This window comes from Engraulis encrasicolus, chromosome 16 (assembly GCF_034702125.1).
Source record: "Engraulis encrasicolus isolate BLACKSEA-1 chromosome 16, IST_EnEncr_1.0, whole genome shotgun sequence".
Taxonomy (NCBI): Eukaryota; Metazoa; Chordata; class Actinopteri; order Clupeiformes; family Engraulidae; genus Engraulis; species Engraulis encrasicolus.
The window spans coordinates 25732002-25745636 of NC_085872.1; the positions used below are offsets into that span (position 1 = coordinate 25732002).

General features: G+C 49.1%; 1 protein-coding gene across 3 annotated transcripts in view; it reads left to right on the forward strand.

The window, feature by feature from the left end:
- map4l (microtubule associated protein 4 like) overlaps positions 1–13635 on the forward strand; it is a 48820-nt gene that overhangs the window by 19149 nt on the left and 16036 nt on the right. For all 3 annotated transcript variants that reach the window (XM_063219121.1, XM_063219122.1, XM_063219123.1), the window contains exons 4-6: positions 401–490; positions 610–804; positions 3091–4470. In XM_063219121.1, the coding sequence (XP_063075191.1) occupies positions 401–490; positions 610–804; positions 3091–4470 (1665 nt within the window). The remainder of the gene's footprint in view (positions 1–400; positions 491–609; positions 805–3090; positions 4471–13635) is intronic.

Genomic DNA, 13635 nt, shown 5'->3' on the forward strand with positions numbered 1-13635 from the left:
ATTTTTGAAAAGAAGTTCATTTTACACCTCCCCTTGAGTTAAATGATTGAGGTGTACATTTCTTCTCTATTTGCAGTCGTTCTCTGAGTCTGGCAGTGCAAACTTCACCTCCAAGCTAGCAATTACTGTAACATTGAGTCCTATTAGACCAGACAGCTGTTAGCTGGTCTCATAGGATCCAATGTTAATTGCTAGCTTGGATGTAGAATTTGCACTGCCATACTCAGCGAATGGCTGGAATTACAGGAGAAATGTACACCTCAATCATTAAAGTCAAGGAGAGGTGTAAAAATTTCCACAAATGGCACAATATCACTTTACGTAAGCACTTTATCAAGCATAGCATTTATTTCCATTTCTTTATTGAGAAAGCCTCTTGCCTTTGTCTGTCCATCTCCAGGCCCAGTGTCAATGATGGGAATGCCTGACCAGTGGTCAAGCCAGCAGATCGGCTCCAAGACAAAGGACAACAGCATGGATTCGTTTATGGGTTTGTACTGCCATAATGCAGTTGACAATTCCTGAACCACTTCTATGTGCAGTAGCGTAGCGCTGACCAGTCAATCAATAGTGTTCCTTACTCTGTGTGTGTTTCTCTCCCCCTCTCAGGCTCCCCACAGACAGGAGTAGGCATGAGCATAAATACAGGGTTCGGCATGCCGCCTGTCCAGGCTGCCAAGCCCGCTGGCATGGCCGAGCCGCCAAAGACCTCCCCTTTGTTTGGCTCAGAGCCGCCAAAGTCAACACAGATGCCTGGCAAGCCCAATGACTCCAACCCATTCAATGTCCAGGACAATTCTGTAGGTAAGACCAGTAGCTCGCTTGCTGGCTTTGCAGGTGAAAACAAAACCTTAAAACAAACAAAGGAAAAAGACGGCAAAGGAAGACAAACGAGTTTGCATGCGAGTGACCCTGGAAGACTGCCATTAGTGTGTTTGGTATGAGGGCCAAGGGACGGAGCTCTAGACTGTGCTCATGGTCGTGTGGCAGTGCTCTCCTCTGCAGCTCCACGGGTCAGCGCTCTGGTTCCCTGGCATTAAGTAGCCAGCAGGCAACCGAGAGCCAGTGAGTGCCGGCTGTTATGAAACAGCCATAGCCATTATTTTGGAAGAGGAGGAGGAGGAGGAGGATGGCTGAATCCCTGGCTTTTCCTAAAGGCTTTTAGACCTGTCTGAAAATAAGAGGAAGAGCTCTATGCATCTCCTCTTGACCATTTTAATTGGCCTAAATGTTTCAAGAAAACCCTCCGTGTAGATGAAGAAAAGAAACCTTTTCTTACTTGTGGAATGGAACAAAGCTGAAATGAATCTACTGTAAACCCACCAAGATGATTTGAAAATGATGTGCTATTTAGCGTACATCACTGCACACTTCAAAGTGAAGCTGCCTATCACTCTGCCTTCTTTATCACTGGTGAAAATGAGAACAGTGTGTTTAAACAGTTCATCCATCAAAAGGTACAAAACGAATCCTAAAACTGTTCCTTGAGTTATGCCAGCATCCACAGCATGCACAGGCTGTGCTGAAACCCATCGACTTGGTTTTGAGAGCCATTTCAAAGATTCATCAGATATTGCTTTTTTCCCAGTGCCAGCCAGTGAGGAGTGATGCGTCCTCTGGCAGCTCGCCAGGGTGTAGATCTGAGAGCACTCCTCAGCTCTTTAACAGCAATATCATTTCAAATAGAAATGACTATCAGTATGCGCCTTGCCCACAGCACTATATATAGCACTGTAATCAATTAAAGGACTTATTCCATGTTGGCAGTGATCCCTCTCTCTCTCTCTCTCTCTCTCTCTCTCTCTCTCTCTCTCTCTCTCTCTCTCTCTCTCTCTCTCTCTCTCTCTCTCTCTCTCCCCCCCCCTCTCTCTCTCTCCCTCTCTCTCTCTCGCTGCACTAGGAAAAAAACTTGAAATTGAGACAAAAGACTATGACAGCCAACTGAAATCTTGACTGTAAATGAGATCAATGCTAAATGTTTTGAAAAGCCTGGAAAGCAAGCATTTGTATTTCTGTGTGAGCGTGTGTTTGTGTGTGTGTGCGTGTGTGTGTGTGCGTGCGTGTGTGCGTGCATGCGTTTGTTCTTGTTTGTGTCCATTCAGTGTATTTTTTATGCTCTTCTGAATGTGTTAGTTCTTACTGAATGTCATTTCTGTTCGACTGGATTTTATATTTGATGCTTTACATGTCTGTGTTAAACCTCCTCTCGACCATGACTACATCATAGGATGGATCATATCATATGACTTCTCTCTCCATGCTCCCGCAGCCTTCATTGTATCTGTTTCTGTGTTTATGTTGGTTTGCCTGCACGCGTGCGTGCGTGCGTGTACCCGAGTGTGTTTACCCGTGTGTGTGTGTGTGTGTGTGTGTGTGTGTGTGTGTGTGTGTGTGTGTGTGTGTGTGTGTGTGTGTGTGTGTGTGTGTGTGTGTGTGTGTGTGTGTGTGTGTGTGTGTGTGTGTGTGTGTGTGTGTCCCTCTACTGTTGCTGCAACTAAGTCAGCCCGTTGTGATGTCTTCATGACTTCATTTTGCTCATGTGCCCAGTCGCAGCTCTCCTCCATGAACACATCACATCTCTCTCTCTCTCTCTCTCTCAGCACATTTTCCCACAGCCCTCAGCAGTCCCACACAGACTCACACACACAGTAGTAGTGCTATGTGGAGAAGGTACTATTTGAGGCTGGAGAGCATATTTTCTTTTTTATTACTGTACTATGAGTATATTGAAGAGGCCTCAATTTGTGTCAGTATACCCCCCAACACCCTGTTTGTACCGGCTGCAATGAGCTGTGGTATAATCCATTATTCAGTGTCCCATCAGAGGGGATTATCTGGTGAATTCTTTAGATGCTTTTTACGTTGACACAGAATTGTTTTGAAAAGGGTAGGGGGGAGGGGGCAACGGGCTCAAGAGCTTATTTTTGAACTTGTGTTTTTATGGTGATTGCTAGGGATTAACGTATAGTTTGGGATGGGTTTTTTTTTTCATCTCTGTTTTATGTGGGGGGAGTAACTCTTGGGATTGTTGAAAGCTAGTGCATGTGTATGTTGGCAGTGACCCTTCCTCTTCCTCTCTGTACACACAAGTATGGGGGAACCCCTGGGCAGGCGGTGAGGACAAGTTTGGCACGGCCCTGCCCCATGCCCCCTCCACCGTTACCACGGGAACCGGTCACCATGCCGACCAGATGGAACACAGCCCCTCAGAACCCTCCACTCCCCAGGGTTCTCTGTCACAGGACCCTGCCTCTGGCGAGGACAAGAGCGAAGGAGGAGGAGGCGGAGGAGGAGGAGGAGGAGGAGGAGGCGGCGGTGGCAAGCAGCAGAAAAGGAAGAAGAAGAAGCGAAGGCACAGGGAGGAGGTGTACGACCTCCTGGAGAGCCTGGGCTCACCGGAGTCGGAGGAGGCCCCGGCCGATGGCAACTCCTCACCCACCAGCGTGGACGAGGAGAGCTGGGAGAGCGATATACGCGGGAGGGGAGGTGACGGGGGAGGAAGGATCAGAGCCAAGAAGAACAAAAGCAGGAAGAAGCTGCCGGAAGAGTGGGCCGCGCCCCAGGAGGGGGCAGGCGTGGGCAAGGCGTCTCCGCCTCCGTCCGACGCGAGCGCCCTGACCGGCACGGGCGTCCCCACAGCAAGCCTGGACAGCACCGCCAAGCCAGGTGCCCCCAGCCCCACGTCAGGTAGCCACGCCGGTGACTCGGCTGGCAAGAAGGACAAGGACCAGGCCTCCTTTGGTCTCCCTGGGACAGGTGCTTTCTCAGGTAACGAAGACAAGCAAACTGCACCCATGCCCTCCCTCCCCGGTAGCAGCAGTGCTAGTAAAGAGGCTCCCTTAGAGGATTTAGCCCCCGCAGTCCCCTCGTCTAGAGAGTCCCCAGCCCATGCTCCCCTGGGGCCTCAGCCTTGTTCTCTGCCACCCTCGAAGCCTCCTCCCTGCTCCCCGCTGCTGGACCGGGACACCAGTCCAACCCGCAGCCCCACGTCCCACTCCTCCGTCATGTTTCTGGACTCTGTCCTGCAGACCTTCTCCGACAGCAGCACCCCGTCCCAGCACACCCCGGTGACCACCTGTCCCTCCTCCTCACAGGCGACTCTTGAGGTCTTTAACTGTGCCGCGCTCACGGCCTCCTCCCCACTGTCTAGCGCCCCTCTCGCCCATACCGGTAACCTCCCGGCCCCAGCCACCACCACCACCGCCATCTCCATCACCCCTCAACCCCTGTCAGACCCGAGCTCTCCCCAAGCGTCCCCCCCAGAGACAGGGCTGTTAGGCGCCGCTGTCTTCCTCCCAGAGTTCACTCACCCCTCCTTGCCTGCAGCCCCTGTTCCCGGCCCCGGCCCCGGCCCCGGCCTCGGCCTCGGCCCTGCCGTGAGCTCGAGCCTAAACCCAGCGGCCCCACCCTTCATCCCATCTTTCCCAGAGCGCCAGGACCCCTTGCCGGCAGAGCCCCCCCTACTGGAAGGTTGGTGACACAGAGGAGGGGACAGGGTTCAGTTAATTGTACTTCTTTTTATGTGTGGGGGTGGTGCTTGAAGTAGTGCATGGCTCAATGGAGTGGGCCCTCTATCCTGCCTTAGCTCTCTTGTCTGTTTCTCTTTTTCTCTTTTTTTCTAGTTTCGCTCTTTATCTGTCCATTGCTCCCTCTCTCCCTCTCTCCCTAGTAAACTTTTGTAACACTGCATTAAATACTCTGCTGCTTTTTCCCCCCTCCTCAGTCTCTATCTTCTTCTTCATCTATACCTGCCTATCTGTCTAGCTCTTCCTCTATTTTCTCGCACCATGTTTCTTAAGTAGTCCAGACCTTTTCTTTCCTGCATGTCGTGATGTCTTCTGTAGCCAGGACGTGTTAACCGAAACCTGTCAGTGCTTATCGTAACACACTGCTGACCGCTGTGGGCTTCCCCATTGCGCTGTGTGTGTTAGTCTGAGACTGCTCCTGACTCGTCTCTTCTCAATACTGATTAGACTCATCCCTCTGTTGCAGAATCTCCCAGAATGCACCAGCTTAGATAGTAGCTGTTCATGTGGGGCAAAATGCTTACTAATCGTGGGTGTACTGGTTGATTTACTATAACCCCTTGCTATTCTAAAATGACCTTTTTTTCTCTCTCTGCTGTAGTTTTGGCCTTGCTCTTGTCTGTATCGTGGTTGCATAACCCTTTTGGTGTGTGTGTGTGTGTGTGTGTGTGTGTGTGTGTGTGTGTGTGTGTGTGTGTGTGTGTGTGTGTGTGTGTGTGTGTGTGTGTGTGTGTGTGTGTGTGTGTGTGTGTGTGTGTGTGTGTGTGTGTGTAGAGAGATTTGGCCTAATGCATACCATCTAATTACTTTATGCCTTGATACGAACGTTGATGGGTGTATGCTATTCTGCATTTGTGATTCATTTCATTTAACCTTTTGTATTTATTCCAATACTGACAGGTGGACGAACTCTTATTAAATATCATGTTATGTTTTGTCTTTTTTCTTTTCCCTACATCTGCTACGATCACACATGTGGACACTGAGCAGGTAAGACCCTTTTTCTTTTTTTTCCCTATAAAATGGCAAAAGAGTAAAGTGAACCACTCAATGAGATAATAATATTCCTGGTACTACCACCACAAGATAACTAGATAGCCTTGTGACTTTTTGAGCACTCATTCACATTTCTCTTGAATTGGTGGGGAAGGATCATGAATTAATGACAGAGTTTTTTTTTTTTAAACTCTCAAGATTGAAATGTCAGTCTTGTTCTTTGGCTTCTTTGTGCTGTGAGTGTGGAAAGACGGCTTTGGTTGGTTGCTGGGTTCAAAGGAGCATTTGGATCCTTGTCCATCAGTGTCACTGGCTATCTGAAGTTCTGTAGAAAGGAGAGATACCAAATGCAGTGCTTCTTGAGTATTGATTTTTATTGTTTGTGTGATTGAATAGCTTCTGTAGTTGTTGGCTGTGTGAAAATGGTGTATGTTCCATAATCAGTATACACATTCTGTTGATGACAAAAGACGGGTACGACTCAGTCAAATTAATGCACAGAATATGTGTTTTCATCACAAGTGACGTAATATACTGTGTATTCATCAGCTGAAAGTACTGTAATAAAAAAAGTGCATAAAGACATAACACAGCTATCATAACCACCGTCAGACCATAGACCAAGAATTGCACTATTTGATACATTTCCCTCCCAAAGAATGTAACCTCTTTTCTTGAAGCTGCTCAAGCATGCTCTTGCTCAGTCCAACACACAGTGCAGTATAGTACATTTACATTGGGTAATGTGTTGCAGTGCATATTAGAAGTTGCAGGGGATATTGATTGTTAGGCAGAACATGCATGTTTTCCATTTCACCCGTCTCTCTGTAACTTCACCTCTGCCATCCCTCTCTTCTGCTCAACTCCACCCCCAACCCCTCCTCCTCTCCTCCCTCCCGTGGCTAATGCAATATTGATGTCAGGGCCTTTTTCATGCTTATGTAAGGCACGCAAGGCTTGTCTTTTTATAGCAGGTGATTGGGGTGTGTGCTGCCGCAGTGCCTGAGAGAGTTACCGCTCTTGAGTGTCAGGCGGGGGCGTCGTCCACCCAGGCTGAGAAGCCTACCGGGGTGATGCCTTTAACTGGGCTGGGGGAGGAGGCGGGCGGGGGCGGGCGGGGGTGGGGGTTGGATGGATGAGTGGAAGTGTGGCAGTTGAGGCGGCGGTGGTGGTGGTGTTGCTGGTGCTGGTGCTGGTGGTTGGTGGTAGGGGTGGTTGGTGGTCTCCGCAACCCTTGTGGTGCCTGGTATCCACAACAACCCTTAGCACTGTGGCCCCCTCAGCTCAGACCGGTCAACAAAGCTCTTCAGTGCCCACTCGTGACCTTTCCGGAACAAAGGCCATCACAGAGCAGAGCAGAGCAGAGCAGGCCCACATCATTCTGTGTTCCTCTGTTCCGCAGCGCAGGCCTGGGCATCTCCAGACTGTTGGAGCCTGTTTGGTGGGCTGTTTGTGTTGTGTTGTGTTGTGTTGTGTTGTGTTGTGTTGTGTTGTGTTGTGTTGTGTTGTGTTGTGTTGTGTTGTGTTGTGTTGTGTTGTGTTGTGTTGTGTTGTGTTGTGTTGTGTTGTGTTGTGTTGTGTTGTGTTGTGTTTGGACGGTTGCTTGTGTTGTATTGTGTTGTGTTTGTAGGGTTGCTTGTGTTGTGTTGTGTTATGTTTGGAGGGTTGCTTGTGTTGTGTTTGGAGGGTTGCTTGTGTTGTGTTGTGTTATGTTTGGAGGGTTGCTTGTGTTGTGTTATGTTTGGAGGGTTGCTTGTGTTGTGCTGTGTTATGTTTGGAGGGGTGTCTGTGTTGTGTTGTGTTGTGTTTGTGTGCGGCGGTGGCAGCAGAGGCATCCCAGCATGCCACAGTCAGAGGGAGGACGCCACTGCCTAGGGAAGGGAAGTCAGTGCTTCTGGAAATGGGATTCAATTATTGATGGATGAATGTCTGCCCTGGGCTCACAGTCGGCTAAAAAAAAAGAAAGAAACGCATTTGGGTGCTCATCTAATACAGGCTATGACATTAATATCTTAAATCCATGAGGAGAGCAATTCAAGAGTGGGGGATGTTATCCTATCCAGAGCACACTTGTCAGCTTAACTTATTGATTACTACTTAGACTAATCCCCCCTTTTTTCTGGCAGAATACTGCATTTCTCTTTGAGAGCATCAAAACCATGCTGTGTGTGGCACTATGTGGATGCATTGGTTCCTTCGACTCTGCCCCAGTTATCTCTGTGATTTCATCAGAGGAATTTTTGCGTCTGATTTTGGTGTATCATATACTGCATACGCCTGTTCATGAGGCCATTAGGGGGAGGTAATGAGCTTAATCTGATCCATCTGACGTTATAGTAGCGAAAGAACCATGTTTAACTGACGCAAGCCCCTAATCTAGATGGAGTCATATAAACACAATGCGCGATACAAAAACATTAGTGCTAAAATACCAGCTTTGCGATAGCTGACATAATACAGCTTTGGAGGAAAGAGGAAAAGAGATTAAGTGATGTTGGCCTGATTATCTCTACACTGGAATATACATATAGTATATGTATATAGGCTATGTGAAATGATATTGTCATTTTTAATACGATCCCTGATTCTCCGGTCACCTTAGCCGCCTGCTGTTCTCCTAAAGCCCCGTCCTTCGAAAGGTGTCCCTCCCAACAATGCCTGACTGTGCCTCTGTGATGACACAGCCCCTCATCCTGGAAGCTGTGTTCACTGGTTGCCTGTTGCCATGGATATGGGAGGTGGTTTCCTTGGAGATGCAGTGGGTAGGATCTGCTGAGGAACGAAATGGGGTGTGACTGGAGGATGGAGTCCCGAAATAGAAACGTGGTGACAGACACCAGCCCCCGCCCCTGTCCCCACCCCCTCCAACACTGTATATACTTTGAACACATTCCCTTGCCTTGATGCGTGTGCGCGTGTGCGTGTGTGTGTGCGTGTGTGCGTATGGGTGTTAAGGAATCTGCTTGTGTGGCGGCCGTGGGGAATAGGGACTGTTGTGACGTGTGTCTGCCTGCCTGCCTGCCTGCCTGCCTCTTCACACATATACTATATATTTTTCACACATTTTTCTCACACATTTTAAGCCATGCTATATAGAGTAGACAAATATGTCGTCGTTCCATGTAAATATTAATCTGCTCATAAATTAAGATGTCATAATCCCTTCTTCAATTTTGGGTAAAGCACCACAGCATTAATTCTTGTTACCACATGGCTGCTATTGTCAAACAAGTACAGTAGACAAGAATATACTGACTTTTTCAAAGGGATACATAGTATGATATTTTTAACCAAAACTCAATTGTCAAAATAGAGAATAGTCTCTAAATGTAAGGCATGTTATCCATTCAGCATTGCAGAGGGAGAGAGAGAGAGAGAGAGAGAGAGAGAGAGAGAGAGAGAGAGAGAGAGAGAGAGAGAGAGAGAGAGAGAGAGAGAGAGAGAGAGAGAGAGAGAGAGAGAGAGAGAGAGAGAGGAGAAGCTTAAGAATAAGCTCCGGGGCCATGTGGCTCGTTGGAGTATTTTGTCTTTGGGGGATGTAAACAGTGGAATACATCAGGCATCAAACTTATGTAACGATGTCCATTCATAGGAATCAAGTCTATTATGGTGATGAAACAAGCAGACAGAAGGGCCTCTTTTTTCAGAGGCGGGGGGGGGGGGGGGGGTTGGGAATCAGAGCTCCGTCACTGTGTTGGAATGAGACCGCTTTGTATCAGAATCATTGTAGTGTATGTCAATCGCATCCCTGTTATGGTGTGCTCCCATGCATTGATGCCTCGGCACACCAGCGCACAAATGCACACATGAGCTTCAAGAGGGACAACACTGCCTCCGGGGACACCATCTACGGGCAGCAGACTGTATATAACACCCTTTAGTAGACTTGGCTGGACGTGGAGCAACTAAGGATGATCGCGGCTTAATTACGTTGTTTGTCAGTACCGTTCAACATCGCCTTGGGGGATAGCATAGTGGATGTACTGTATAGGAGTATACACATTTGCTAAGGAGGTTGTTGTGATGTCAGTTATTGGTGAGGAGGATGCTGTGCCCAGGGCCGCTGACAGCTTTCGCTGGGCCCAGGACAAATTCATATGAAAGGGCCCCCTACCCAATACAAATAATGTAATGGGGACCCAATTCTGGGCCCACTATCTCCCTGGGCCCAGGACAATATACCTCTTTGTTCCCCCTGTCGGCAGGCCTGGCTGTGGCCATTGAACCTGCGAGATCCCAAAATGCTCCCCATCCACTGTCGCACTTGCATAATGCCGCTTCGCCCCCCCTCCCCCTCCCCTGCCCCCATGCTCCTCTCATCTGCTCTCATCTCATCTCATCCCTTCCTCACTTCCTTTGTTTTGCCTCAGCACTGTAAACGGCGGTAGACTTTTTTTTCTCTCCCAGAGATTGCATAATGCTCACTCATTTATGTTTGATGAGAATGCACTCAGTAATTGTGTGGCTACAGCAGCTGTAACTGGTGGAGTGTCAGAGGGGACTGAGCACTGAGTCACGTGGTTGACCAGTAGAGTAGAACAGTGTTTCCCAACCAGGGGTACGTGTACCACCCCCCCGAACAACAGCAGTTCTTGCGCAGACTGATTTTACAAGCGCTGCGCTGCGCAGAATCAAAGGAAAGGTGACTGGTGAGATAAACAAAGAGGGATGTGTGTTCATTTCCTATGCTTTTCAAATTTATGACAATTTATAAAATAATGTTGGTGAGGGCTTAAAATGTATTGCTTGGAGAGCCATGAAATAATTTCCTTGGGGGGGAAAAACCCAAAATCAGATGTCACACGCTTGCGCCCCACTTTGAGAAACACTGAATTAGGGGGTACTCATGGCACAACTAAGAGGCTTAGGGGTACGCAAGACAGAAAAGGTTGGGAAACACTGGAATAGAAGGCACCAGAGCCTTTCTCAACCAGGAACTCTTGTCCAGGATTGGAGGATTTTTTTTAGGGCTGAGCATTTTAATTCAATACCATTTCACTGTAATGGAAGTGTTAGAGGAGATTTCCTTTTGTGTACATGAAACTACTTGGTCAAGAAAATGTCTGATGAGACTTGTGATGCGCGTGTGTGTGTGTGTGTGTGTGTGTGTGTGTGTGTGTGTGTGTGTGTGTGTGTGTGTGTGTGTGTGCGTGTGCGTGTGTATGTGTGTGTGTGCATGCATGCATGCGTCTGTGTGCCCATGTGTGTGTATTTGTACTCGTGCATGCATGCGTGCATGAGTGTTTGCAGGCCGGCGCGCTTGTGTGTATGTGTATTTGTCTGTGTGTGTGTGTGTGTGTGTGTGTGTGTGTGTGTGTGTGTGTGTGTGTGTGTGTGTGTGTGTGTGTGTGTGTGTGTGTGTGTGTGTGTGTGTGTGTGTGTGCGTAAGCCCATGTTTGTGTTTATTTTCCCAATTCAGCATCTAATGTTTTAGTGAGACTAATGTGGATTAAGGTCAGGAAGTGAGATTTTGCGGAGGGAGAGAGGGATCATGGGTAAAAGCACAAATAATATGATTGCACTTTGGGATGGTTGAGATTTGACCACACAGTGGTATTCTGCAGCCTTCTTCATTCCATGGCAGTTATTTTTTAGAACTGTTTTTGCATCGTTGTACTTAAGTGACAACGGCCTCAGACAAGACAAGTGATTCTCTGCAATTTGATTTAATCCGACTGCTGTTCTGTTAAATGTTGACAGACATAATGTCATGGTTTGTTTATGACCGGCTGGTAGTCAACAGGAAACAGTGCATTGGGTTCTAGGTAGAGTCAGTTCGCTCTGCTTCTAAGTCACCGAATTTGTCCAGGGCCCGAATTATTGCATTTCCGTGTAAGTCATGTTTCTCTTTGGTAATTTATTATGAACTGTTAGAGTGATGCATAATCTGAATACATGACCTGTATTCAGTATTAGTGGTAGTGAAGTTTTAAATCAGCACCTTGGTCTCTGAAGTGAGTGCACACATTTTGTGAAGACAAACGCCTATAAAACATTGTCTTCATTTTTGTAGTGTTCTAAGACAATCAGTTTTGTACTTCCCTTTTCATATTCATTTTTTTTAATTCATTCAAAATTTGGAACGACATAAAATGGCAATATTTCTATTGCTGTGACCCTCTCAGGTTGATCGGCACACCAACACCAAGGCAAGACTGTATGAGGGCCAGGGCTGAGGAAATATTAACAACAAGCAGTGTATAAAAATAGTGTGTGTTGTGCACCTGTGCATGTGTGAATGTGTTTCGTCTGTGAGATAATGGAATGGTGAAGCATATTTGTGTATGTGACTCTGTGTGTGTGTGTGTGTGTGTGTGTGTGTGTGTGTGTGTGTGTGTGTGTGTGTGTGTGTGTGTGTGTGTGTGTGTGTGTGTGTGTGTGTGTGTGTGTGTGTGTGTGTGTGTCTCTGTCTGTGTCTGTGTCTGTCTGTCTGTCTGTCTGTCTGTCTGTCTGTCTGTATCTTTGTGTGTGTGTGTGTGTGTGTGTGTGTGTGTGTGTGTGTCTTTGTGTGTGTGTGTGTGTGTGTGTGTGTGTGTGTGTGTGTGTGTGTGTGTGTGTGTGTGTGTGTGTGTGTGTGTGTGTCTCTCCATGCGTGCATGTGTGAGCCCTAGATGCTTCTGGAAGAAATCACAAGACATGCCTGAATGTGAGATGAGGCACGAATGTGCATCTACGTGTGCGGGCTGCTGGCATCAGTTGTGACTCGGCGACAGCCAATCAGAGCAAGACCAGTGCGGTCATGTGACCGTGTGTCTGGCAGAGCTATGATGTCAGAGCGGGACGAGAGAGAATGCGAGAGACATTGTGAGAGAGGGAGAAAAAAGGAAGACAGAGAGAAAGACAGAGTGAACACAGTTAGTGCAGTCTCACTTGATCAGAGCAGAGAGGCGGAGAAGGAGAAAGGGGAAATATTACACCCACCCACATCGACCCTCACACACATACTCACCTGCAGACAAAATAGCATATTACAGGGCAGGGGCACCCAGTTACTAGTATTTTAACAGCAATAACACAGTAGCAGCTAAAGGATAGCATCTGTGCAGAAGACGTGCGTGGCAAGGGGGAGGGGTGGAGGATGTCGTCTCAGCGCACTACAACGCACTACAGTGGACTGTGCCCAACGTCCTCTGCCCAGGGTTGGGAGGACTGGCATCAGGGTCAGCCAGGCAACGCAGTGGCATCAGCTGCAACAGACAAACACGGGCAGGGTCTCTCCACGGTCGTGGCGCAAGGGGACCTGAAGGTGTCGGGTTGTCAGGGCAACAGCCGGGTTGGATCGTCTTTGGGCAGCGCCGGGCAGAGCCCCACCAGCCCACTCTCGTCCTCCGCGCCGTCGCCGGCGTCGCCGGGGAAACCTCACCAAGGCAACGGCACCACTGCCAGTGGTGGACTAGTCAGCCCAGGGGTGTCCCCCCTACTCCAGCCCAGTCAGCCTCAGACCCTTCTCTTCTCCGGTACTGCCAAACCCGCGGGTGCCTCGTCTGGGCCATGCAGCCCCGACCCCAAAGCCGTCCAGACGCCTGCTGCCCTCTCTCCACCTCTGGGTCCCAGCTGCTGTGTGATTGACGTAGTCGCCGACAGCCAGACAGACCTGCCAAGTGACGGCACCAGGAGGCACGACGGCAAGGAGCGCAATGGCGTGGCGTGGCCAGCAGGGGGTGGTGTGACAGGTGCGCATCAGCATCAGCATCAGCAAATGGTGAGACGCAGCACTTCAGACTCCTCCCGCCTCGCTGTCCCCACCAGTCCCCAGCTGCCGGACAAATACCCTGGCAAACCGCTCCCCCCTGCACAAGAGCAACAGCAGCACATGCAGCAGCAACAACAGCAGCAGCAGCATCAGCAGCAGCAGCAGCAGCATCAGCAGCAGCAATCTGCCCCTAAGCCCTCCCCAACAGTGGATCATAAGCCCTTCTCTGCTCCATCTGTGTCCTTCGCTTCTTCCTCCCCCTCCCCCTCCTCCTCCTCCTCCTCCTCTGCCTGGACCTCCACCAGCAGCACCTCGCAGCCGCCACTGCACAATGGCAGCCTACTAGCACCTGACGCCCGCCACGCAGACAGAGCCCCGGCACCGGTGCCCACCACCACCACCACGGCAGCCTCATCAGAC